Genomic DNA, 27127 nt, shown 5'->3' on the forward strand with positions numbered 1-27127 from the left:
CTGCCATCATTCAAAGCTCTGCTAAGGTGTTAGTGGTGACACTACAGGGTAGCCTGATGGAGGAAACTCATTAAATCTGGGCTTATCCAGGGCTCCGGCTCTGTTATAGACATCACAACATCAGATCCTAAAAATAAAACCTCAAATACAGACAGTTTAAAGTCGGCATGAAATCAAGATGGACTTTTATTATATAGACAAAAAAAAATTATTCCAAATATCTTTTCTGTGGTCCATTTGAGTTATGGTGCTTGTGTGAGAAATGAAGGTTCAAGTTCACCTTGCACTGTGACCTAATTCCTTTTTCTTCTCTCCTTTTCATGTCTATCTAAGCATTTTATAAACTAAATGACTTCATATTCAAAACCAAAACTATACAATATTTTAGGAGGTTTTTTTTTTTTTTTTTTTTTTTTTCGGGAAAGTAGGGTTAGGGATGGAGGGCTGCCTAGTTCACAGACATTTGTGGATTTGTGTTGCTTTGATCCAGCAGTACAGAGGGCATGACACCTTTTCTCACTCCTGAGAACATGAAAGGCTCTTTGAAAATGAAACAGCACTAGGAGGTGTTAACATGGCACAGGATCACACACTGCGGGGGAGTTTTCCTCCTACTGTGATTAAGTTTCACAAACACATATAAGAATGTGTGATATCTGTGCATTTTAATTCCCTTTCAGTCCAAATTAGAGGAATCCTTAATGGCTTTGCAGTACCATGAGTGCATGCCAAAAAAAAAAAAAAAAGGCTGCCACATTTGATTTGTATGAAGTATTTCATAGAAATGGTTATATTTGTGTATACTTAAGCGTGATAAGTGCATCTCCCTCTCTGTGGCTGCTAATAACAACTCAAAATAATTCTTGAGAACAACCGTGTGATTGTGAACATTCTCCTTTTGTAATCTAGCAATGCTGTGTGCAGTTGTTCTCGCCACAGAGTGATAAATTACCACGAGACACCATTGCCGTCTCACTGAAAACAAATATAGCTTATTGCATGAAACCGGCCTTGCCAAGTATTATTTGAGCAACCAAGAAAATCTCATCACTATTGTGTTGTACTGCACAGTGACAAATGATTGCTATTTTTGTGTCTTTTATTTTTGTTGGAAAAATCATAGAGAAAAGCGCTATGGCACTGCCATGATGTTTTGAATGTGGTATCATAGACATAATAATAATCATTTTTGGGGGGAGTTTTTTTTTAAGTACCACAGGATGCCAATAGTATTATCCAGTATAATATAACCATATTACTATCCTGTGTTATTATTGTTAACTAAAACTAAAATTATGTTAATTGTTTTTGTTCATTCAAATAAAGGTGAAATGAAATAAACAAACAGCCTCTTAGATGAAAAACTTAAACTTATTTTATTTCAGTTAGTTGCCAGCTAAGTACTAAAATTCCTAAAAATAAAAATCAATTAAAGATAAACTTATTAAAAATAGATATAATGACAAAAGTATATAACAAAATGACTAAAACTAAAATGAAAACCTAAAATATATAAATAGTATAGAAATAATACTAAAATAACATGGAATTATAAAAAAATTACCCATAGTACCGCAACAATTTCTTATTATGTACAACAAATTTGGAAATCCCAATAAAATTATAATCAACATCAGCCTTATTGTGGCTGATTTGTTGCTCACGAAACATCCTGTTTCTTTTAGAAATATGTTATAATATGGACACAAAAAGGTGCAAAAGGTTGTATAATCACAAACCAGGCAAAATGGAGGCTGAAAAATGAAGTCTGCGGTTTCCTTCATGAAACCTCAAGTTACTGTGATTGAAGAACTAAATGTGTCACACTGCCCACACACTTAATACAACTTTAACTTTGACAAGGAGAAATTTTGAAATTTAAAACACTCGACTGGTTGCCCCGGCGTCTGTCTAACTTTCCCTCTCGAGCTTCTTCTGTACTCTCCCTGAACACTCCTTACACTTGGCTTGTTTCGCAATCGAAAGAGTCTTCCTGCACATTATCTCGCTCCAAACACATCCCCAAATAAGAAATGTGACTCCAGAGGATCGCCCCTCAGTAGCTAAGGAGACAATGGGAGTGGGAACGTTTATCCCACCATCCTTGGTGGTTTAATTTAATCGTGGGATTAGAAAGACAGCTCATATTGAAAGCTTATCTCTTTCCCCCTTTGGAGAGATTTATAAGGGCAACAGATTTTGTTTTTGATACGAGTAATTGTATTTGGCTCATAGGATACACAAGTATCCATTTCACACATACGAACCCTGTCTTGAATCTTTTTCTGATAAAAGGTTCCTTCCTTTGTCAAAAATGCAATCTTGTCTTTTTGTTTTGAGAGATAATTGTCTTGCATTGCAGTCGAGCCACCAGTTTCCTTTTGCTCTCAAATAGACTAAGGTTTTCTTATCATGAAATGTGTGTCGCTCACTGCTACGGGACTTGATCAGATTACAGGAGATGGTCAGGTCTTTGCTTCTGAGATGCTCGATAAAAAAAAAAAAAAAAATCTTCCTATTTTAACAGGAGGAAAATGCCTTCTATTAAGACTTGTTCAAGGAAGAGAGGAAAAAAATAAAAACATTTCAGGTCCTCTTCTGAGAGCCATACAAAAGAAAGAGAAAAAAGATAAATAAGCTCATTCATATTAAACAGGGTTGCGCAAACATAAGCAATATCTCTCTCTAAAAAAAAAAAACGAGGATAATGGAGACAAGCAAAGGCAGAAAGAGCAGGTGGGGTTCTTTTACTGCAATTTACTGCTTCAGGAATAAGCCTGACTTTAGCATCAAAACTCAGTCTCAAGAGGGAAAAAAAGCCACATAATGCTTTAACAAAAGAAAGGATGCGCAACCTTACAGAGAGGTTACAAAAACAACAAGGACTTTGGGTCAAAAACATCATGCACGACATCCAGACATTAGCATCAAGGTGGCGTGATATGTTATGTGTGCTTGCGGAACATGCTGATTTAGAAGTCATTGAGATGAAATGGTGTTCCTGAAGTGGGGCACCATGGGACCTTAAAGCATCATTTCTGAGCTTGCTTCAGCAACTACAGGGATGACACAGCATGGGGTAACTACATTTGATTACACCTATGGGCTCACTTCAATACATTTCCGCACAATCACACATAATAGTGGGCTGTAACTGCCTTATAAGAAAAAAAAAATACATTTAATGGCTCCAAACTTAACATATTAAAAAAGGTCTGCAAAGAATTTGCAAAGAAAAGTAGAATAAAAACAGGGAAAAACAAAATATATTATTTTATAGAATTAAATTATTATCTTTTATAACCCTGTTATAAATCATGTTTTTTTTTTACACCGTAAAAAGAAAATACTATTTTACAAACAGGCTATTTAATGCAAATTAAGCTTCTTAAAGATTGTGCTTACTTATACAATCAAACCAAAAATTATTCAGACACCAGATATAATTTTTTATATATTTTTTTACTAGTGGGTGTTAATTTATGTAAGTTATGATAGCAAAATAAAGTAAACTGTGACATATTATACCAACAAATTCTTCATACAGTGGACTACCAGTAAAATTGATAATAATTTGGGACCAAAGATTATTCTGACACTTTGACCTGACCATGTTTTGCTTAAGTTTTTTTCTTTGATTGCTAATGTGATATTTTTACATCATATACTGAACAAAATGAAGCATTGCTTGGTAATCGGTTGACCTAAATTGGTATTATCTAATTCTGTACTTAAATTTAACATCTGACAGCTATTCAACCTAATTCATTTGTGAGACAGTCTAACAGAAGGATGGCCAAAACCAGTGAAACATCAACTGATTTGATAACTCTGAGTTCTTGTCATATTTTATTACCATTTTCTAAACTATGGCGAATAAACTGTAATGATGTGAGAAATGTTGAAGGTGTCTGAATACATTTTGATTTGATTGTCTATTTAGTATAGATTGCACTTAAAAAAGAAATTACACAGATAAATATTGTATTTTACCATTAAAACAATCAAATATGCGGTCAAAATAGTACTTTTTAGTTGTGTAAATCAAGAGCATCCTGGTGAATGAAGTGAACCTGGACTAACAGTTATCAGCAGGGTGTGCAACAAGAGATGGGAAATGAGAGAACTGAATATCTCTACCAACCTCGCTGATGGTACAAAAATGATACGGTGATTTGACTGAAGTATGGCAGTCTGAACCACTGTCAGTGCTATTGCAGAATAGCAGCGCCCACCGCATATAATCGCCTACTATTTTCCCCGCTGTCATTCGCTATTACCCAGCCTGGGTCCAGGAACTGCCAAAGCAGCCCAAGGGACATCAAAAAGCCTCTGCACAGCCATAAAGAACGAACTCATCTTCTTCTCAACACATACACATAAAGATGCGGACACAGACACACAACGTCGAGCCATCATATTGCATACACGCGTGTCAAAAATGATATAACATCCCCTCCATGTTCATTGCCGTAACCCCTGTGTCACGAATACGCTTGTCTCTTGAACATAACATCAAGCTTCCATCTGATTGACACACTCCGACATTTCCTGCCAAACCGCAGGGGTGTGTGGGACAGTTTCAATCATTGAAAGATCAATCACTGAAGATGCTACAAGAGAATTTAGGCATATATATAAATATAAAATAACATTATAATACAAATATTTTATTCATTTTTTATTCATTATCTTATTACAGATTATTAAATTATTCGTATTTTTAAAGACTGAATGAGTGTCAGATGATAGCAAAGATAATCTAGATTTTAAAAAAGGGGAAATGAACATGATCAACTAAATATAAAAAAATCTTCCAATCTACCAATGCTGATACATTTAAGCATCTCTTATATCGGACAATAACTGTAGTGGTTACTTGTAATATATAAAGATGAAAAACCGCACTCTCAGGTTATATTTTCATAAATTTATTATTACTATTTATTTATTTATCTTTCATTTATTTATTTTTTATTTATCTTTTATTATTTTTTTGTATAAATTGTTCATAAGGGTCACATGGACATTACATATGGTATGTTGTGTTGTGTTATTCCTGGTGTTTCCACAATGTTGGTAACTTGATGCACCTGAAGGTGCTGATGATTTGCGGAATGAGGTTCACCTGTGATGTGTTTTTTAAAAAAAACAATCTTTTCTGTGTTTCACAGTACACACTGATGATGGCTTAGGCCGAAACGCGTCTGTGAGGACATAGTAATAATAAATTTATGAAAATATAACCTGAGAGTGCGGTTTTTCATCTTTATTTTTGATAAACGTTTTTATTACTCGCACCCATAAATTATTTTTGCGAGTTGAGCGCGCCTGCTCTTAATACTACTTGTAATATATAACATTACAATATAAAAGATTGGAACTGATCAGAGACCACAAAGACAAAAACAACAGTGGTAGATTCAGGCTTAAGACTTAAAAGGCTGACTTGCAGAGTTGGAATTAAAAGACTAAACTACAAATCTTTTTGGATATCCATCTGAGCTACTCGAGAAGTGCATTGGGCGAGGGATGAGATTCAGTGGAGGAATTAATTACTCCTATTTATTACCCTTTAAAATACAAAAAAAAAACCTCATTAAACCAATTATATGTCAAAAGTCAGCGGTGGCATGGCATCATGGTGGAGGTAGTTAAAATTCATTATCTTCAACTTTCCTCTGAATGTATCAGCTTTAGTCACAATCATTCTAAAGGTTTAAAAAAAAAAAAAAAAGATCTGAGCAATTCAATTCTATACCGTTTCTTGTGTCTGAATGTGGTTAGCATATCAGTGACAACATGAGATAATTCTTCACAAGATTTAGTATCAGTGGTTTTCTAAATATAACGTCTTATAGCTTGCAGTAGTTAGGTTATGGTACAGTTCCTTGAAAAGAAGTTGCTTATCTGGCTCTTGCATTAAGTTAGAAAACTACATTTCCACTCCATAAGTCCATTATATGGTAAAGTGAATGGAACGAGGGAAGATTGTGCTGATTTTCAACTCCAGATTGCCAGCTACAGCCTAAATAATAGAGACTGTTGAATCCCCCTTCAGCATTTTCTGGAAAAATCCAGGCAAATCCAGTCAAAAAGCACACACTCTTGCCTACAACCAAAGAGTTATACTAGCAAAGAGGTAGCGTCTTATGCTTATTCGTATTTGTTAGCTGTTACCGTAGGGTGTGCGAATTGTATTAGGCACTTGGCTCAGTATCTCTAAACAAGTAAAGTGAATAGACAAGCACAGCACAATTTATTCTCAAAGTGATGGTTGGTGTAAAGTTCTCTGAGTATTCTGCACATGGCCTCGGGTTACGTTGTAATGACAGTCATAAGCTTTAGGTGACCGCGCTTGTGGCCCTGTAGACATCTCTGCTTGACCTCGTGGGACCCATGGGAGATAAATAGGCAGTGTGCTTGAAAGACACAATGAGCTAACTTGCCCTTGCTATTTGTATGTGCTTAGCGCAGCAAGGTATGGTATAATAACTTGGCAAAAGCACAGCTCTGGAACCGATGCTGCGAAACTATTAGGCATTCGTTCTTTGACGCATTAAGAAAATAAAGCACAGATGTTTAGTGCGGTTCAACGCTCTCCATGCGTTTTTCAAGAGCTTGCTTCATTTAGCCTGTAAATGAAATAAAGCATAGCATGGCAGCGCACCAAAAACTCACAATATCACTTGAGGACTGCAGCTCTGTCAAAAAGACCATGACACGCACATCTCCTCTGAATATATTTCTTCATCAACGCTCTGACAAGATCGAATTGAGAAGTCAAACATTACAAAGAAATCAGTGCCAAAGCAAAGAGCAGCCGGCCATGAGGGGACATCTGTCTTCAAGCATAATCATATTCTATTCGCAGGTGGCCAACTGAATATATAAATATTTTATTATCATGTTGAAACTTTGGCAGAGAAAGTAAATTTTGCTGACATTTATATAGAAGTGTTATACCACCATGCCACCTATAAATCTCAGTGATATATTTCCCCAGCTCATATGTGAGTCTGCTGCAAATGCCCATGTTGGCAAAAATGAAACTTTAGACCTAAAACAGGCAGGCACAGACTTCTGCATAATGCATCCAAATGAGCAGCACGGCAACAAGCGGCTGCATATATTTTTCATGCCTAATATCATTCATATAAATGGCAGACTGATAAATGGGTGCATTAGTAGAGTTGGCCACATAAAATGGGTTTATTCAGTGCCGACAGGAACACAAACTGATGCCCTTAGATGCTCTAACAGAAATAGATGGACACGCTGAAAATTGCTCTACACTGGCTTTGCGTATATGCATGTTCCTTGTAAAATTACACCGCTGAGATTTTCTGACCACCTCAACTCAACAAAATCTACAAAACAACAAGAAAGCCTACTTGTCAAACAAACGAAGGGACAACGTAGTGTGTGTGTGTGTTGGGGGGGTTGTAATTCGTATTGTTTTGTATTTCTTGTATTGTTTTATTTTTTCTATGGCTGTCTGTCTGTATGTCTTGCCGTAAAACCAATTGCCCCCTGGGGGACATAAATAAAGTTGAAGTGAAGTGATACAGGATCACGCACATACGTTTTCATGCCATGCAAACGTAAACAGGATGTTTTTTATTAATTTATATTTTACAATATTGTGGTTTTGTGATTTCTCCTGACGTGCATCTCCAGGGCAACGTTATCTACAGAAGTTGTCTGACATGGGTGTTGTTGAAATCAAGGAGCTCTAAAACATGAAATGGTGAAAAAGGCTGTGAGTTTGAAATTCATTTTATATACAACAGTACAACAAATAAGAAGTAATATGAGATTATATAAATATTGAGTAAGTTACACTTTAGATCAAACATTGGCAGTTACGTTGTCTGTTTTGACCGTCAACGATAACAGTTCCAAACGAAGTCAAAGCAGGATCAGCTGTTGCATCTCTGAGCAACAAACAGTAGTGGTGCTGTTCAGTGTTGTTCAACGAATTGGTTGAATTAATGATTCAATGACTCACTCATGAAGTCACTTGTTTCTTTACAGGATGGATCAGTGATTTTGAAATGGTTTAGTAAATGATTCAGTAAGCCACTCCTGAAAGAATCTGTGTATTTTTTTTTAGACGAATCGGTTCAGAATAATTTGCATATGAAGGCAGTCACTTGTTGCCACCTACTGGCGTAACGATGTAACCAGCAGAAAGAGTTACTGAAGAAATCTATTAATCAAAACTATTAATACTCAAACTCTATATTTTATGTCATTTTATTTTATTTGAAAGGTAATGTTTAATTAAAAATATTCATTCATTCATTCTGGGGACAGAACAAATATTTTCACAATTTTGCCTAATTTGAGCTCTAAGTATGTTTAGTTGATGCTTATAAAATAAAATTCATAACAGTACTCCATGTACCTTACATTATAGGAAAGATCCAATTGACAGCACATTAGTCTAATGCTATCAATGTAATTCATTGTGACAGTGTCCCTTTCAATCTTGTACTAATGTTGCTTTTTATATATAAAGTCATGGCAAACTTAGCCGAGGACTAAGACTTTTCGACCTTCCCCAATTTATCCAGTCATACTAAAGTGGAATAAAATATGGGCTTAGAGGAACTGGTTAGTACAGGATTTTTCTTTTCTTTTTTCTTTTTTTTTTTTTCTGAAGCAGACATTATTAACTGAGAAGAAAGACATATTAGATATGGAAAGAAAATTTAAAATGGGACAATATCAGTCCTTTTCATTAAAGGCACAGTTTGCAGTTTCTGTTTTTCTCAAACAGCGACCCCTAGAGTCGCTGTGGAGTACTTGTATTTAACGCTACCGTCGTAAATACCACTCACGCAGAGCCGTCTCTGCACTCTTCCGACCGCGCTTTCTTCGTTTTCTTCGTCGACTCTGCCATGATTCACGTCTGAAATGCGTGCTAGTGTCTTCCATAGAGGCTGCTTCATATGTTGTTGATATATGTGACGTCGTGCCGTAAAGCAAGTCGTGATTCTCGCAAGATTTGTCGGGGCGCCACCTCTCAAACCTGCATTGCTGGTTTTGCCAACGGCAAAAACTGAAAATACATTAAATCAGTAATATTGTGAAATATTGGTACAATTAAACATAAATGTTTTTCATTTTAATATATTTTAAAATGTAATTTCATCAATTTAATAATTTTCAGAAATCATGCTGATTTGCTGCTCAATTAACATTTATTATTATTATTATCATCAATGTTGAAAACAGTTGTGCTGCTTAATATTTTTATGGAAACTTTGGAATTCTTTGATAAATAGAAAGGTAAAAAAAACAGCATTTATTTAAAAAAAAATAGACATCTGCTGTAACATTATAAATATCTTTACTGTCACTTTTGATCAATTTAATGAAATTGTAATATTTCACAATAATAAATGTTTTACTGTATTTTTGTGTATAAATGCCGCCTTGGTAAGCATTAGAGATGTTGATAAGCATTTAAAACATCTTACCGTCCCCATATTTTGAAAGGTAGTGTAAATCCACCAGTGTCTAAGAAGAGGTATGCAGGAAAGCTAACTTCCCATACTTGGTCTACTCCTTCTTCATCGCATCCATTGGTTTCAACAGAAACCCACATAATGGCAAAAACAAAAGGGCATCATTTTCCAGCCATGGAAGAAAAAACAAAACATCTAATTGGCACAAATGGAATTTAGGAAAAAGGTAGAGGCTGCAAATGCACTGGTTTTTACTATTGTTGGGACTGAGACACACACAGGAAGTTCCTGAATGAATGTGCACTGCACACTCACTGGGAAGACAAAGTGACTTTAGAAATAGCTTGAAAGCAGTTGCTGTCCAGTTCTGTGCATTGTCCATACATCTTCTTGACGTCATGAGCTAAAGGTTGAAGTGGTCGGTGAGAGGTCTTACCTGAGGGGAAGTGCTCATTGATGGCCCAGTTGTCCACCTGAAGTGTAGCATTGCCCCCATTTCTGGTGAAGCGCACTACATGGTACTTGCCATCATTTACAGCGGTGCTGCTCTCCAGAACAACGATGTCAACCGTTCCGATGTTGAACGTGACTCCAATTTTGCCTTGCTCCTAAAAAGGATGAGCAAATATCAGTTTTGTCCACCACATTTAATATATTAACAATAAATACATGGAATGAATTCAGGTCAATTGAGCTACTTTTTGACATTGATACACCGTATGTATTTTTCCTGTATTTGGCTAAAGATACACTGTAAATAAAAATATTTTAATTTTAACAGTAAAAGTCTAAAAATGCTATGGTAAACCTTTTAATTTGTTAAACGCTGAGTTCCCTAATTAGTGAAATACATAAATGCCATAGATCTGTAATAGATCTAAAGGGATATTTCATCTAATTCATGTAATACAGTTTTTGGAAGTGAAAAAGAAGTGAAGACTTCTCATAAATAGATATTCCCAGAAAAGCTCAGATGTTTTTTTCATTGAAATACCTAGCTTTTTTTTCTACATTGGTTTTATGTTACATCTTATATTAAGTTAAGTTCATTGCATTATGTTAGTGTCATGTGTTACCATGATAGTGTTTTGTATTTGTGTGTACGACACCATGCACCTTCTAATATTTGCATTAGCAAGTGGAAAAGTTATTTATGATGAACTTTGATTTGGCTTTCTATTTTCAACCAGGTGGTTGTCAGTATATTATAAAGGTAAAACTTATTTTAGTAATTTATTTCAGTTAAGGAAATATATATATATATATATATATATATATATTTTTTTTTTTTTTTTTTTTTTTCTAACTATAAATTTAAGTTCAAATGTTGTTACCATATTTTTGTGGTAAAGTTCTGACAACCACAGCATGTATATATTTTTTTTTTATAGCAAATTGCTCATATTAGTTTATTTTTTACGCATTGTATTCTGTTTCGACTCATTTTTAATGACAGAGATGCCCTTGGAATCTGTCACCTCTTGCTTTTCTTTTGTTCTAGCAGGATTCTGAATAATCTATTAGCATTAGTGACCCCTGATAAACTTGTCCGCTTGATGAAAAGTATTCATCAGCCATTAGCACCCCCCGTCTTTGGAGGTGAAGAATCAGGCTCATTGATTTACATAATGCAGTGAAAGTGGACTAAATCAATAGCATTAGCTAAAACAGAGAAAGAGATAAGAATGATTAATGAAACAGGAAGGTGTGCAGTGTTTGCCCTCATGGATCCAAGAGGCTGTGTGCAAATGTAGCTGGAAAGATTCCCACTATACATTAATTAGCACAGCCTCAATGAGCATCGGTGGGGCAGGAAACATCGAGGAAATGTTTCATCCATCGTCAATGTCATGAATTAACCATGTGTTCTGAAGAAGAAAAAAAAAAACACACACACATCTTAAACTAGCCTGGTTTTCTGGTCTTAGCTGGTCTGGTCTTAACCGGCTACATTTTTTGCGTTTCTTTCTATTCAACCGTTTCATCCTCCAGAACGCATTCTCTCTACCCCCTCCAGAGCCCTCTGGGTTGCATGGATATATTTTATGGTTATGTTAAACCGAATCTGGTGTTGTTCTTATCTCTTGCAGCATGGAAAATGACGACAGATGATAAATTGTATCAAGGGAGATGTTTATCACCGCGCAGTGCATTTATCACTGCAAGATCTCTGTGAGCGAAATGTGGGCCAGTCTTCTCAAGTTCATTTGGAAGACTTTCCCAACACTGGAATGCTATGTTCATCCTACTCTGTTCATGTTTTTAATTGACCCTCATGTTTTGTTGATATTGACTTTACTAATTTTATGTTTGGTGTCCCAGAGATGTGCACTATTGGGGTCATTAATATATACAGTATTTATATTTATATTTAAGAAACAAATAATCTCATTTAATTGATCAAAAGTGATAGACTTTAATAATTTAAGTATAGTATCTACTATATCTATAGTATATATATATATACTGAGTTTTTTTTAGGACATTTAGGACATCACAATCACCATTTTCACAAAAAAATATGAAGTATTAAGTAATATTAAATGTTTTTTTCAACACTGATAAGAAGAAATATTTCTTAGAATTATTTCTGAAGGATCATGGGACACTGAAGACTCGAGTAAAGAAACTGACAATTCAGCTTTCTATTCCCGAAAAAAAAAAAAGAAACTTAAATACTCAAATAGAAAACAGCTTTTAAAATTGTAATCGTATTTGCAATACTAATGTGTTTACTGTATAATTTTTTTTTTAATCAGCCTTGGTCAGCATAAGAGACTTCTTTTGAATGGTATTGTGTATGATAAAATGTTAATAGCAATTTAAAAATGACCCGCATATTATGTGGTAAATTTTGAACCTGCTGATAATATTTTGTACATATACACTTAATTTAAAATATAACAATTATAATGATTTGTTTTCATAATATTGGAGGTTAATTTAGAATTAATCAAAACCGTGTAAACGGATATTATTGAAGCTTTATTTCTCTTTTTAGAAAAGTGCCTGGTTATCCATTCTTGTAACACTGCTTATGTTTTGGTAGTTTCCATGAAAAACTTTTTTATTTTAATCAGTTCTCATAGGATTAATATAAGTATCAACCTGATATTTCAATGAATTTATTGCATGACATGCAGATTCATTAATCAAATTATTCACAAATAATCACATATATTAATATTGCATCTCAGTGTTCAGTGTCTCAAACCATGAGTGGCACATTTAGTTAAACAGTTTGAAAAATGCCTCTCAAGATCAATAATTTCTGTTCCATTCTGTTGAACTCCATCTTGCTGTTTTTAATCACAACAAATTGACATGCTAAATTGACATTATAATAATTACTATTACATATGAATTTAATAGTTTTTTTATTAGGCTCCACTTCGTGCCATGCCCCCATAACCATAGTAAAATCATACAGCCTGGCTTATGCGATATTATAATGTTTGTTTATGTATTTAATGGATATATATTCATAATCTTGTCAGTGTGTGGTAGCGTTTTAATGAAGTGTTTGTGTTCAATGATACTTCAAGTCCTTTGAGACCATCTTTAGAGGAAGGAGGATAGTATGTTACTGTAACCCTGCCTTTCTTCCTGCATGGAAAGCAACAGAAAACATATCTCTGCACTCTTGTAAAATATTAATGAGACAAAAATGAGTCAAAACACATAAAGGGCAATTTACTAAATCTGTTTCCACAGACTTACACATACATACACACAGTGCAATGAAATGTCTAACCGTACTGCCACTTTTAGCTTGTGAAAGCCTGCTGTATTTTTTGATCACAGAAACACTCTTTTACATTTAGCATCAAAGAGTTTAGAAGCGACTCTCTCTCACTCTCTTTCTCTACATCCATCTCATCCCCCTTCGCCGTTTCAGTTCCAATACTGCAACACTTTCGTATCCAGGAGGGTAAAAGGACGAATAAACTCTTGGTTTTTGAGCAAGTGATACATGAAAGGAAATAGTCTGTCACGCACACACGTTTGTGTCAGCACTGCACACAGGAAGAGTGTTCAAGTAGAGAATAAGCTCTGTGAGATTTAAGTATCTATTATGGGTCAAATGACAGATAAACATGTCCAAGATCATAAAAAAGGAGAAATTTGATATTTTTATTCTAAAAATGTAGAGTGGTATTTCCAAGTAATAAACCATTTTCCTTGAATCACTTCATTATTCATTTTTTTAATGTTTAATGTTTTCATTACCATTATTATTATTATTATTACTATTATAATTTTTATTGCCAAGTTTTTGGGTTACTCAGTTTCACCTGAAAAAAAAAAAAAAAAAAAAAAAAACCTGACAGCCATGAAATACCTGTTTTATGAAACCTGTTTTATTTTTCGACCCAAAATTCTTGTACATTGGTAATGCTAATATTAATATTCTAAAAATATTTTGAAACAAAACTGCTCCGATGCTTATGTTTAAAATAATATTTCTTTAATACTTAGAATAATAATTCAATAATTGTACAAGAATCCCAACACTTATTTATTTAATACAATTCCCAGACGTCCTATGCATTTTCAGTTTTATTTATTTATTTATTTCAATCATTTAGAATTTCGAATACATGGCTGAATGTTCCTTAATCATTTTGGATGATGCTTTTAGTACATTATTCAAAAGTTTTATTCAAATACACAACTCTGCTGCAAAAACAGTGTAATGATTGGCTCATCCAATTGTTCATTGTGTATTTGAAGTGGAATAGGACATGAAAAAAAAAACAAAAAAAACACTGATTGCCAGAATGAGTTTGAAACAAAGGGAAACACACTGATTCAGTAAGCATAAAAGCTAAAATAAAATTGGACAAAAAATTACATGGAAAGAAAGACTGGTCCTTTTGGAAACACTGTGCAAACAACTGGTTTGAACTAAATATTTATAAAACAAGTTTGAAACCATACAAGGACCAAATTTATTCATTAGGCTACTCTTCATTTTAGATGTTGTCTCTAGTCTAGCATATTGGATAATGATCCATTGAAGTCAGGGCATTCTTTAAACAGCAGCAATCTCTACTGCTAAACACCCCAACCCACATCTTTCATAATTGAATCCCCCTTTTATTCCATGGGCCACTTCATTTGTTTTGCTGTTAACTTCCATCAAAATATTATAATGTGCCATTCTAATATGCTTTTCAGGAAAAAATAAACAAAACATAGCAAGTAATGAATAAACAGCAGTAGGAACAAAGCAAGTGTGGCCTTATTTGTATTCTGCGACACGCTCCTCTGATAGCCAGACAGTTAGAGTCCTGCTCCAGAATGCAAACTCCAATCATTACAGTCATCAATTGTGCTGTTCCTGCTCTCCACTGCTGTGCGAGAAGTAAAAAGGCTTGCCCCACTGTATCACCTGGACAAAATTGATAAGTGGTTAAAAGATGAACCTTCTCCCCCTGTGAGTGCCCGTCTGTGAAGAGCTGATAAGAGGAGATGCTCCTCAATTGGTAGTAAAGAGAAAATAGAAGTGACCATTTTTTATAGCTGATTGTTTCATCAATATAAGAGTCAATATTTTCAAGTCTGTTGCTAAATAGTGTGGGATCTTTTTCCGGAACAACTTCATTACTTGAATCTGTTTCTCGCGGCGTGTCGTTTAGCAAGTGCAGAAAGACTAAAAAACTCTAGCTAAGGGATACATTTAATGGAAAATTAGCCAATTGCAGTAAACAGAATGGACACGGATTTGCAACACTACATACTGTATGTTTCAAAGCACAATGCATAATGGTAAATGAGAAACGAATGGTTTGATTCTTTGCTGCATTATTAGAGCATTTATAGTATAATAAAGACACTTTCACTTCAGATTACTGAAAGTGCTCATGTTTATGATGTTTTGTTTGTCATGCTAATTAGACCAGCATAGATGGAGTTTCAGCAGTTTGACACTTACGATTAGCCTTAATAAACAGACCCAAAACGTATTATAAGCGCAAGATCTCAAAATGTCTTTAACAGCACAACAATCATCCAGTCCAGGATCAACTGAACCCAAATAAGCTGACTATAATTAGTCCCTTAAGTCGCTCATTGCTACTCAAACTACCGACAGAAGATTTTCAATTTCCAGCAGCCTTTCAATTAGCTTTGCTGATACAGGCGAAATCTCGAGGGAGCCTGGTGTCCGTGGGACATCTGTGTTGAAGAGCTGCTGTTTTTCCAGAGTAGTTTATAGAGATATCAAATATGTTGATGAGGCAGAAAGCGCTCTTTAATTCACTGCTTGCTGCTGATTTGCCTGCCAAGGCTATCGGATCCACAAAACACAGACAGCTGCCAGACAATACTTAATCTACCCAGAACTTGCTTCATCGACACTCTTATACGGCAAACGGAGAACAACATGGGGGCAGAGCTTATTTCAAATAACTTTGCTGACAGTAAACCGAGTCAAAGTTTCTTCCAGAAGTACAAATATGCAACTGAAAAGAAAAAAAGAAAAACATAGTGAGTTTGAGATTGAATGGCCTTCAATGGTCTTATTGAAATTTAGGTAAAGGAATAGTGTTTCAAGGGCAGCACTGCTGTTTTCTTCCTTCATAAAACAAAAAAGAAAAAATGATGAAGGACCAAAGTACATGAATGTGAGACATGATTTATGGTCTACAGGTAACAAACTAAAGTCTACAATGCAAAGCACTTTGCAGCACTCTACTTCAGCGTCAACTAGAACTTTTCATCTTTCCGTTGCTCACACAGACCTTGAGTGTATAAATAGTAATATACAGGACATTTAAAACACGCTATGTGAAGTCAAAAGGATCAGATGCCACATAACAATTGTTGCAGATCCTGAAGGAAAAAAAAAACACTAATAAAAAGAAGGCAGCTGCTTATCACATCGAGTATGATCTGTCATGTGAGCAGAATATGAGCAGCCACATCCTCAGGGAGGTCAAAAGACAAAGACATTTGTGTTTCGTCTGAGTCTGATCCGTCAAAACGTTATCTAAATAGCCTTCTGCGACATCACAAACTACTCCACCTTGAGCCGACATCCTATGTTACTCCGTTCTGCAGACCAAAGCAAAGCTGAGAGAACGAGGAATGCTATTTTTTCCCCCAATTTTCTAATTTGCCTTGTCAACAGAACGAGGAGCATATTTCAAGGCGAAATGTGGCGCAAAATGTGCCCAAATGGCACGCGCCACTGCATTTTCTCTCTAGTGCGACTGGAAAACTAAAGGAGAAAGTCAGGCCGTCACAAAATCATCTACACTCTGATGGTTCGTTACACTTTATTGGTAATTAGATCACCATTACCCGGAGGGGGCAATCCGATTATGTGGGCTACATCTCGTTAAAAACACAACTCATACTTCCAAGACACTAATTCAAATTGCAATTGAAAAAAAAAAAAAATTGTAATGAGATGCAGGATGGGCATTTAGCTTAGAGCGTAAACTGATGGAAAACCCATCAACTAGAATTTCCAAAAGAAAAGGAACAGAACTGAGGGAAGCAGTCTGGTGCTGGAAATAAAAATACATCATTTTCTCCAGAGTAATTAGACATATAAACCTGTCAATACAGACCTTGTTAAACGTAACAAGTGTGGGTTTTTTTTAAAGAAATTAATACTTTTATTTAGCAAGGTGTATTAAATTCATCAATAGTGACAGTAAAGACATATATGATGAATAATTAAAATATATAATTTAAATAAATGCTGTTCTTTTGAAATTTCTATTCATCAGAGTGAGTAATGTTTCTAATGCTCCATAATAAATGGTTCTTGAGCACTAAATCAGCATAATATAATAGGTCTGTTCGACTTGAAGCGGCGTGGCTGCGCAGACCGACATCAAAGTACCGTGAGAGTGAATAGAGACCTGGCGGCTCTGAAACGGTCTCGAGGTACATTGATGTCATACATCGATCAGTCTGCACATCACCGCTTCAAGTCAAACACACCTATTGATTTCTGGAGGATCATGTGTCACTGAAGACTGGAGTAATGATGCTGAAAATTCAGCATCACAGGAATAAGTTACATTTTAAATGTAATAATTTTTCACAGCATTATTGTATGTTGGATTAAATTAAGCTGGGTCACAGCTGGGTTGCACGAAGATGAGAAATCAAATGAAAACACTTTATTTAATAGCACGCAGGAGTACGTAATGTTGAAATACAACCTCATAAAAAACTGATGACACGGAACAATGAACTGAAAGCTCAAATACAGACAGAGAATAATCAATGGAAAACAGAACAGGTGAGTAAATGAATTAAGAACTAAGGAAACTAACGATGACTAGGAACAAAGGCAAAACAAGCACAGGAAACAGTGAAAACGAAACCAAAACAGACGATACACGATACACATAGGAGACGTAAAATTTGTTTTTTTTTGAATACAGCTGAAAAAGCAGCACAAAATGGTGGCATTGTGACATCTCAAGAGATAAAAAGGGTTTAGGCTTGGAGCCCGAACGGTGGGCTGAAAGGAATCCCACTTTTTGAGGATGTTTACGACGTAAAGCTTAGTTAGGCAGTTTCAGAGACAGTTGATTTTCAGAGCAGACTTGGAAAAGATGAGAGATGTGCTCTTTGCCTTCCTCTAACCCCCGTCACCCCCAAGCAGTTGTTTCCATGGTTACTGCAGCTGCCACGTTCTGCAAGTCGTCATGTTGAACAACACAAAGTTTGATCTGACAAGTTCCACTCACAAAAGACATCTGTCATTTTCGAATGAATGCTGTGTTCACCCAGCAAACACGAACATGATCAGATTTGATCACAGCGATGTGCGCGCAGCGATCACAGTTTATGACTAATTTGTTGTGAACTCTTGAGTTTGCGTGTGTAGTTTCCATGATGTCATGATGTGAGTGTGTTGTTGAGGGAGCATCTCAAAGGAAACAGATTCACTATGAACATGAAAATAAAACCATTACCATCATTACCTTCATAAGTGACACAAATGAATGAAGCTAAAAGAGAGAGGGAATACATTTACTGTTTATTTGCATTTTAGTGCAATAATTGGGACCAAATATGTGGATTCAAATATTTTTTTAGCAATGAAAGAACGTGTATTTAAAAGATGCAATCAAACACACTTCTGTGTGTGTTGTGAATAAAAGCCCCCTATCATTTATTGAAGTAACTTGTTTATTGCAGATCTGGTAAACACTGCAGTCTGTAATGGTTTTATGTTACATCTTCTGTTTATTAAGGAATGTTTATTGCATTATTTTAGTGTTATGTGTGGCCATGTTGGTGTTTTGTGTTTGTGTGAATAACTTCTGTATACTAATGTAATTCAGCTTATGGAAAGGTTATTTGTGATAAATGTCTTCATGATTCTTCATGTGGCTTTCTCTTTAACCACCTGCATTATAATGGAGGTTGTCAGTATACGTTAAATATAGATTTTTGTATGCGTTGTTGGATTTACCGGTTTTAATAGCAATGTTCTTGTTTGTAAATTAGTTTTATACTGTAATGTATAGGTTGTTCTGTAAATGTGTTTACATTTCACTGTATTTTTTAAAGAATTATTCTGGCAACAGAGTCGTCAGGACTTTTTTTGTAAAAACAAAGGGTTTTATATTTGAATATATTTGAAAATGTATTTTTTTTTTCCTGTGATGCAAAGCTGAATTTCAGCATCAAAATCTGCAGTGTCACATTCAAGAAATCATATGGTGATTTAGAGCTTAAGAAACATTTCTTATTATTATCAATGATAAAAAACAGTTGTGCTGCTTAATATTTTTGAGGAAACTGTGATACTTTTTTTCTGAGATGAATAGAAATTTTAAAAGAAAAGCATTTATTTGAAATAATTTTAAAAGAAATGTATTTACTGTCACTTTTGATTAATTTAATGCATCCTTGCTGAATAAAAGTATTCATTTCTTTTTTCTTCTTTTTTATTTTTATTTCTGACCCATATTTGTCCATGATTCTTTGATGGATATATAAAAAACAGCATTTATTTCAATAGAAATCTTTTGTAACTGTCACTTTTTTAACAACTTCATGCATCCTTGCTGAAAAAAAGTCTAAAACAAAATCTTTTGAATGGTTAACTTTCTCGGCTTAGATTTCTATTTCTACAAAAGTTGTCACTTTTATGCTGAAGGCATAACATGCACATAGGTTATTTCTGCACACGCTGGTTTATATCATCTGGATGGATCCCGTTTTAGATTTTCTAAATAACACCTTTCCCACTCATATAGTGCATCAAAAAGAGGTGTGCATTTCTACTGATATGATTTCTAACCATATGTGATGCTTTTCTTAGATCTCTTCATAACAACACCCCTGTTGTATTATCTCTAAGCCACTTCTCACTGAAAGCGAGGCTGGCGCTGTGCCATCATTTGTTCCGCTGGACTTTAAATATCAATTGCCATCATGTGAAGCCATTTAGGACTGTCATTCTTCATTGGCTTGTCTGCAAACAAAGCGGTCATTAGGGATAAGAACTACTCAAAGTGAAGCAGTGTTTCTAAATTATGGATGCAGTGATTTGGTCGGTGACAGAAGCAGAAGACTATGACAGAGGCTGAAGACATGATTTGTCTGACATCACCTGTCTCTCTAACCAGAACTGATAATCATTGAGTCAGGATTAACACAAACATGAAAAATGAAAATGCATAAAAATGCACTCAGTTTTGAGAATTGCAAATGAAGCAGCTAAACATTTGTAAGATAAAACCGATGATTAGAGTGCACCAGGTATACAGGCTGAACTACTCTGTATGCATATTTGCATACAATATTTGGAGTACACGCTAAAGTAATTAAAATGATTCAAGCGCTTTACAAAAAGATTACCAAACACTCATTAACACTTTGATAAGATGGACGACTCACTCCATTCAACAAGCCAAGAAGCATTGCAGCATAATCCAAACAAACAGCTGGAAATCACAAATTACACAAAGTTTGTATCTCATTAAAAGTGGAGTTGATGCAACACAATTTTTTCAATGTCACTTTTATGACCTAAGAATTCATTTACAAATCACTCAAGTTTAAAGGAGCAACTATGAAGTGGCGAATACTTAAACATCCAGGCAGTTGCAAACGTTAAATAGCAGGGTTTCATTGGAAAAGTGTAAAAATATTGTAAAAGGTAGTTCAATTGGCATTTAAACAATAGATGGCACTAGCAACCCGAAGGGCATGGGTTTAATTCCCAGGAAATGGATGAACTGATACACATGTCTCCTTTTATGAAAGTAGCTGGGATAAAAGCATCTGGAAAATGCATAAATGTAAATGTGAAATGTCACCATTGCTTCTAATTAACACATTTATGCATGTGGGTAAAGCCAATCAAATTCCCGCTTGACAACGTGAAGCCGAATAACTCTCGCTGTCACTGGTTTGAATTCACCAAGGTGCTTCACAGTTAGACTTCTCTACGATCCTTAACTGCTTTCATCTCGCTTCTCTTTGACTTTGACACAATAACTTTAAAAGACGGATTTGTAGGTCTTCACTTGCACTAGCCTGGATCATACATTTCGCAACACCTTTGGAGCGACTCCCTGAAAATCAATGATAGAGCCACACCATTTCTTGATTATCAACAATACAGGCTTCCAGTTAGAGAGAGAGAGAGAGAGAAACACAACTTTTTCTCTACAAAAGGAAAAAGCTGAATAAAAACCCCAGAGAATCGATGTCCGAGAAGTGAAGCCTCTGGACTTCAAGCATCAAATATCAGAAAGAACTCTTCAGGTACACTGTATCTGCAACAACTTTTTTTTCTCTGCCTCAACCCAGCCGTCAAAGTATTCAGAAGTTCACTCAAGGGGAGACTCGACATCTAGAGCCGAAAAGAGTTTTTTTCCTTTTAGCCTAATGGTTGGTACATTTGAGTGGATAATACGAGTAGGTCATTTTAACCTGTCTGATAGCAACTAGTAATTGTTAGGTTGTTCTTAGACTGATTTCTCCCACTGTGGATTGTGGGGAAATTTAGTTTCCAGAACACTTTCCCCCTCATAGGTCTTTAAAATCACAGCAGGAACTCAAATCACATGCATTTCATCAGCAATGAAAAGTAAAGGAAAGTCCAGCAGCTTCACAGCATGCTGTAAACATGACTTTTTTCCCTCTTCTGAGAACATTCACAGCTGTAGTTATCTAAAATTATCTCTAGACAAAGCGCTTTGACTCTTTCAAACCCTACTTGTTCAGCAAATTTGATCATTTAATAACTAGACAAATCCATTTGGCACCGAGCCTATCAATCTTTTCTCTTAACTACTGGAAGAAAGGATTTTCTTTCTTTAATTCAGATTGTCATTACTAAAAGCATACTTCTTAAATACAAAACGCAAATGGAGAGGAAACATGAATATTACATTGCATTTTCCACAGACAGTGAGGGATGCATATGTTGATGATTGGTTTTGGGGAAAATCCTGCAGGGAAGTGGTGGGAAACACTGGTCTAGTGAATTGCTGAATATAAAATGGATTTGATGCCGGCTAGCCATGAGCAACACTGCTGAAACAGACAGGTGCGCTTATCTATCTCTGTGAGGCATCTATAAATCAAAGCTGAATAAATCTTTGTGTAACTGCTTTTGTATTTACAGCACTGAAGAAGAAACATATATTGCCTTATGGTTATGCTTTTGTTATATACCAGTATGCTGCATTATTAGATCATTTTGAGATCATTTTAAGACAGAGCACTATGATGAATCAAGCAGAGTTCATGAGAGCAAAATGGAAAAACTCAAGCATCAGCTGTTTCATCCAATCCAGCGCTGCCCAAAAATTTCAGTAGAAACATTTCAATTTAAAATGTTTTTAAGATTAATTATAAATTATATACTTTCATTAAACATAATTTTTTTTAAATGTAGTTTAATAAATATAATTCAATACAATTTGTATATACACTACTGTTCAAGAGTGTGACCATTTGGGGTCGGTAAGATTTGTAAAGTGTATTTAACATATACTAATAAAATAAAGAAAAGATAAAACGCTAGCATAAAGGTGCCGGAATATTTTTTTATTGTGTTTGATCAATAACACAGTCACTCCAAATGAACATTTCCTGTCTGATTTCTGTACAGACTCCCGGTTACAGGGAATTTGAATTTTGAAGCAGGGGAGGCAGTCAGACAGACGCAATTTTTCCTAGAACACACAATTACCATCTTCGTGAGGTGAATGCAAAGCGACACAATGAAGTACTTTTGGAAATAATACTTCCAGTTGCGCCCTCCCCGAGATTTTCAGTAAATATAGAAGCAGACATGGGAAGAAGAAAGAAAATCCAATAGAAATGACCTCAGTGAGGTGAGATGAGGCACCTGTGTCTTTCATCTGTGCCATCAAGGAGATCGGACAGTTTATTTAGCTGAAGCGGTTTTGATTGCTCATAAATCTGCACATCTCGCTTGACAGCATATGCTGTGTGGAAAATGGGTCATGTAGAGAAGGTCTGGACAGAGTGGCAAGCCTGTCACAGATTAAAACATGTGGCTGAGCAAAATAATGCAAATTTGTGCCCTGTGGCTGCCAGCTTTCTATAATAAGAGTCGAGGTTTGTTGGCAGTCCGTCGGGAATTGCCAGGAAGATCGCTGGGGAAGCTTTGCGACCATTATCATTAGTTGGAATACATTAACATCAGCTTGTGCACTTTCAGGTGGCCAGAGTAAAATTGTGCATGTACCAATCAACGTCAAGGTATATGAGACAACTGAACCAGAAAATAATACTGGGAAGTCACTGAAATTCAACCCGTTCTGAGCAAAACACACAAAGAAGTGTCAATTTCCTCCCTGTTTACGTGTCTGAGATTCCAAAACTGAACCCTGAGGTTCAATGCACTCTGATCGGAATGACCTTCCAGGGCATCTGCATTTTTTATTCTCCATCTGCGTTCATATTATGCTCCATTTCAGACATGGCTCGCATTCATCTACTTTCAACTGCTGGCCAATTTAACGCAATTTCCAGATCAAAAATACCTTAGGGGGATTGCGTTACACCACTCTCATTCTCGTCTGTAGCCACTGCGGAGCCTGAGAGCACGCTATCACAGACCCCAAATAAGGCATTAATTGTAAAATAATTTACTGATTAAAAAAAAAGTGGCTGTGTGTAGACATATACGATACAGCAGTTTTACCCTCAAGTCTGAGGCAAAAGAATCCCTGGATGAAATATATATAATATAATATAGTGTAGACGTGATATAATATAGTGTAGACGTGATAACGGCAAAATCAATCAATCAAACTATCTATTCATCCATCCATCTATCAAATTCTTATTTTGGTTGATACATCAAATTATTTTCACAAAATAGTGTAACAACAGCATAAGAAAACGTATTATAAAACATACAAAAAATTATTGTATTTTATATATATATCCCTGTATTTTATTTGTTTTTTGTGTGTGTTTTTTTAGCACTGAGCATCTTTATAATATGAAGTGATATAGGTAATTTAAAGCTCATAATATCTGTCACATACTGAGAAAAGATATTAAATATAGACTTGCTACGGAATACACATTTTGGCTGTACAAAGAATATTGATTTTCTCTAAAAAAAAAAAAAGCACTATAAGTCAATACATTTTTTTTATTACATTTTATGCTACAACCATGGTTAACTATTTTGTATTTAATATTTACCAATGTATTTACTTTGTCTGTCTTATGTTACTCTTATATTGTTTTAGAAGGTATAGTGTGTAGATAAAAAATAAATCAAATTTAATTATGGATAGAAATGTACTGTACGTGCATTAATTTCATGGATATAACTGATTTGATTAATACTCAATATAAACATGTATGCATATGTGGCAAAGACCGTGTCATTTCTGATAATAAGAGAGTGATTATTTATAGAGGTGGCCAGATGAAGGTTTAAGCTACAATGGTGGAGTGTTTCGATTTTCAAACAACATTAGAAGGTAATATTAGACTCTGAAATATTGATTCATAACGCAGCAGTATGAGAAATTAAAGCTGGATTCTTTTGATGAGGGTGACCATGAAAACAGAAACTCAGAATGCATTTAGAACAGTCTCCTTTATGTCAAGATCGTTTATTCAGCTGGGCTTTCTTACCACATTAACATTAACTTACCACTTTTGTAACATACAGCAAAAAGAGTTGATCAGATCTGCCAAACCAGCTGTGCACCTAAACCAGCACATGCTGCTAAATGTGCAGGTGAACTAAACAGCCATACACATAGATGAAAGATGTAGAAAACGAAGCAGAAAGATTGTATTGCACCTGCATTCCTAAGCTACAGTTGGAAAAAGGCCATGTCTGATTGTTCGGTGATTAGCTCAGATGGATTATGGAAATAGACTTTAAAAAAAAAAAAAAAGAGTTATGCAAGTTCGACAGCATCCTATAATTTTATTCACTTTAGTTTCTAGCTTTTCCGTGAATAAACTGATTAACATTTGTGTCACGGGGGGAAAAAAGCTGTTACTAAGGAGTTTTTTTCCCCCTTGTTAAGGGCATTAATACAAAGCAATAATGTATCAATATAGATATTACAGTACAATACTGTATAATTAATTACAGCAGAAGCAGAAAAATTACAAAAATACAGTAAAAATACAGTAAAGTACTGTTTTGTAGTTTACAGTACCAATCTTGTGTACTGTAAAGTAAATTACAGTACAGTTACTGTAAATCAAAATACAGTAACTTGCTGGCAACCTTGCTGCCAGTACTGTACTGTAAAAATACAAGAAAATTGTTAACAGTGTGGAGACACATTAATATTCCTGTTTTATGCCCCATCTGTTTATTGGGTGGTTGTTCCACTGCCCAAATGACCTGAGTCGACTAAATATCCAAAGGTCTTCAAAAAATGAATGCGTATTGTTCTTTTGTTAAAGATAAGTATACATTTAAATACCAAATTGTAAATGTTGGACTATCAGCAAAATGCTGGCATTTTATATAATATATACATACATTTTATTAATACATTTTATATATATTCTATCAATTACATAATTTTAATGAGTTTACCCGAGTCTTATTGGGTTAGCACTATTTATAAAATATATAAAATTGTATATAAAATAGTGGTAAATCCAAAACACCTAAAATAAAACTTGTTAAAAGACCCTGTTCTTAAATGCAAGAACTATAAGATTTATTAGAAATGTGTTTTCTTTTCGGTCATACAATGCACTGTGCACAGCTTCAGAAGCAGATGCAGTTTCATTACGGTATGCAAACATGAAAACCTGATGCAAATACCCCTGCAGCAGAAAAAAATGTCAATAACAAACTCTTTTGTGAGGATTGATGGCTCAAATTTGAAAACTAGTTACGTGAAGACATCGATAAATTACCCAGTTACCTGCGACAAATTCCTCTGTGGATTATTCCTGTATCAACAGGAACTTAAATATTTGCATATCTAAAAAACAGCCGTAGACCCCCCACAGCAACAGCGTTTCGTTTTAGTCACATCGTTTTTTCAAGTAAGAGTCTGTCAAAATGAAGTATATTCCCCTCTCTTTGGTATAGAAACTGTGAACTCCAAGCAGCAAATGGAACAAGCTGGGTAATTGTGCTCACTTTTCTCACTCAAAATCATTCTGCACTTTAAGGCTGAATGGAAGCAGAGTGGGATGCTTGTGGCAGGGGCCATTCAGCGTATGGAGGTTTGCAGGATTGAAAATCAACAGGCAATGTGTAGTTATGCTGCTCACTGATTAAAAGAGATCAACACCATTGATTTTCTGTACACTTAAATCATTCTCTCTTATAGGATTTCAGTCAACAGCTTTGGTGGCAACGATTGTTGGTGTCAGAGCCATTTATCCTTTCCCTCTTCTGTCGATATGTGGAAAGCACCCAGTGACATAATTCAGTTAAAATGACTGGCCTATCATTGGAACATGTCATTTTAAGGCCCCCGTCTATTTGGCCAAAGTGCAAGTTTCTAAACCAAAAAGACATTGGTTAACATTATTTAAAACGGGGCAATTTTGCTTTGTAGGGGGTGGAAAAGACCTTTAAAGCAAATTGAAACATCCCATCCACTCGTGTGGCGGTAATACAACATGGGGGCACAAGCAATTTGTTGAAACGCTTAGTTTTTTACCCTAATTACACACTTACTTCCAGCTGTGCAGCTGGTGGAGGGAAGCCATTTGCTGTTAATGAGTATCCAACGGACTTACAACAAATACGTAATGCTGTGCAGGCGCTGCTGTTCGTATTAGGGAAGGAAGCGAATTCAAAATGCATTTAACTTTAGTCATTTGAAACTTTCTTAAGTGCTTAACTCTTAAGGAACACAGAAAAACAGAATGGCAATTTTAAATGAATGTGTGATTTGTGTTACAATCAGCCGGAAAAGCAGGGACATCTTCACGAGTGTCTGTCTTCACCTCTTCCTCTCTCTCCAACAGAAGACGTCTAAATTAAAGGCATTTATAGCAGGAGCTCTTATCCACAGCGACTTACAAAAGTGCATTTGTTTTCCCATGTGAGCATGGTCAACAGATGACAAGCACACCGGTATGAATGGTTTACTAGTAGTACAGAAACAATAGCTATAAAGAGGCGAAAACTGTATGTGTGTGGTTCAGGTACGTTGATTTTACCCCCTACA

General features: G+C 35.3%; 1 protein-coding gene across 16 annotated transcripts in view; it reads right to left on the reverse strand.

Annotated features, from left to right (window-relative positions):
- nrxn3a (neurexin 3a) overlaps positions 1-27127 on the reverse strand; it is a 282065-nt gene that overhangs the window by 32548 nt on the left and 222390 nt on the right. For all 16 annotated transcript variants that reach the window (XR_013819368.1, XR_013819369.1, XR_013819370.1 and 13 more), the window contains one exon: positions 9913-10084. Coding sequence is in view for 13 of the 16 variants with exons in the window: in XM_079852844.1 (XP_079708970.1) it covers positions 9913-10084 (172 nt within the window). In the remaining 3 variants the exon portion in view is untranslated. The remainder of the gene's footprint in view (positions 1-9912; positions 10085-27127) is intronic.

Source organism: Squalius cephalus, assembly GCF_949319135.1.
Source record: "Squalius cephalus genome assembly, chromosome: 20".
In the NCBI taxonomy this organism is placed as follows: Eukaryota; Metazoa; Chordata; class Actinopteri; order Cypriniformes; family Leuciscidae; genus Squalius; species Squalius cephalus.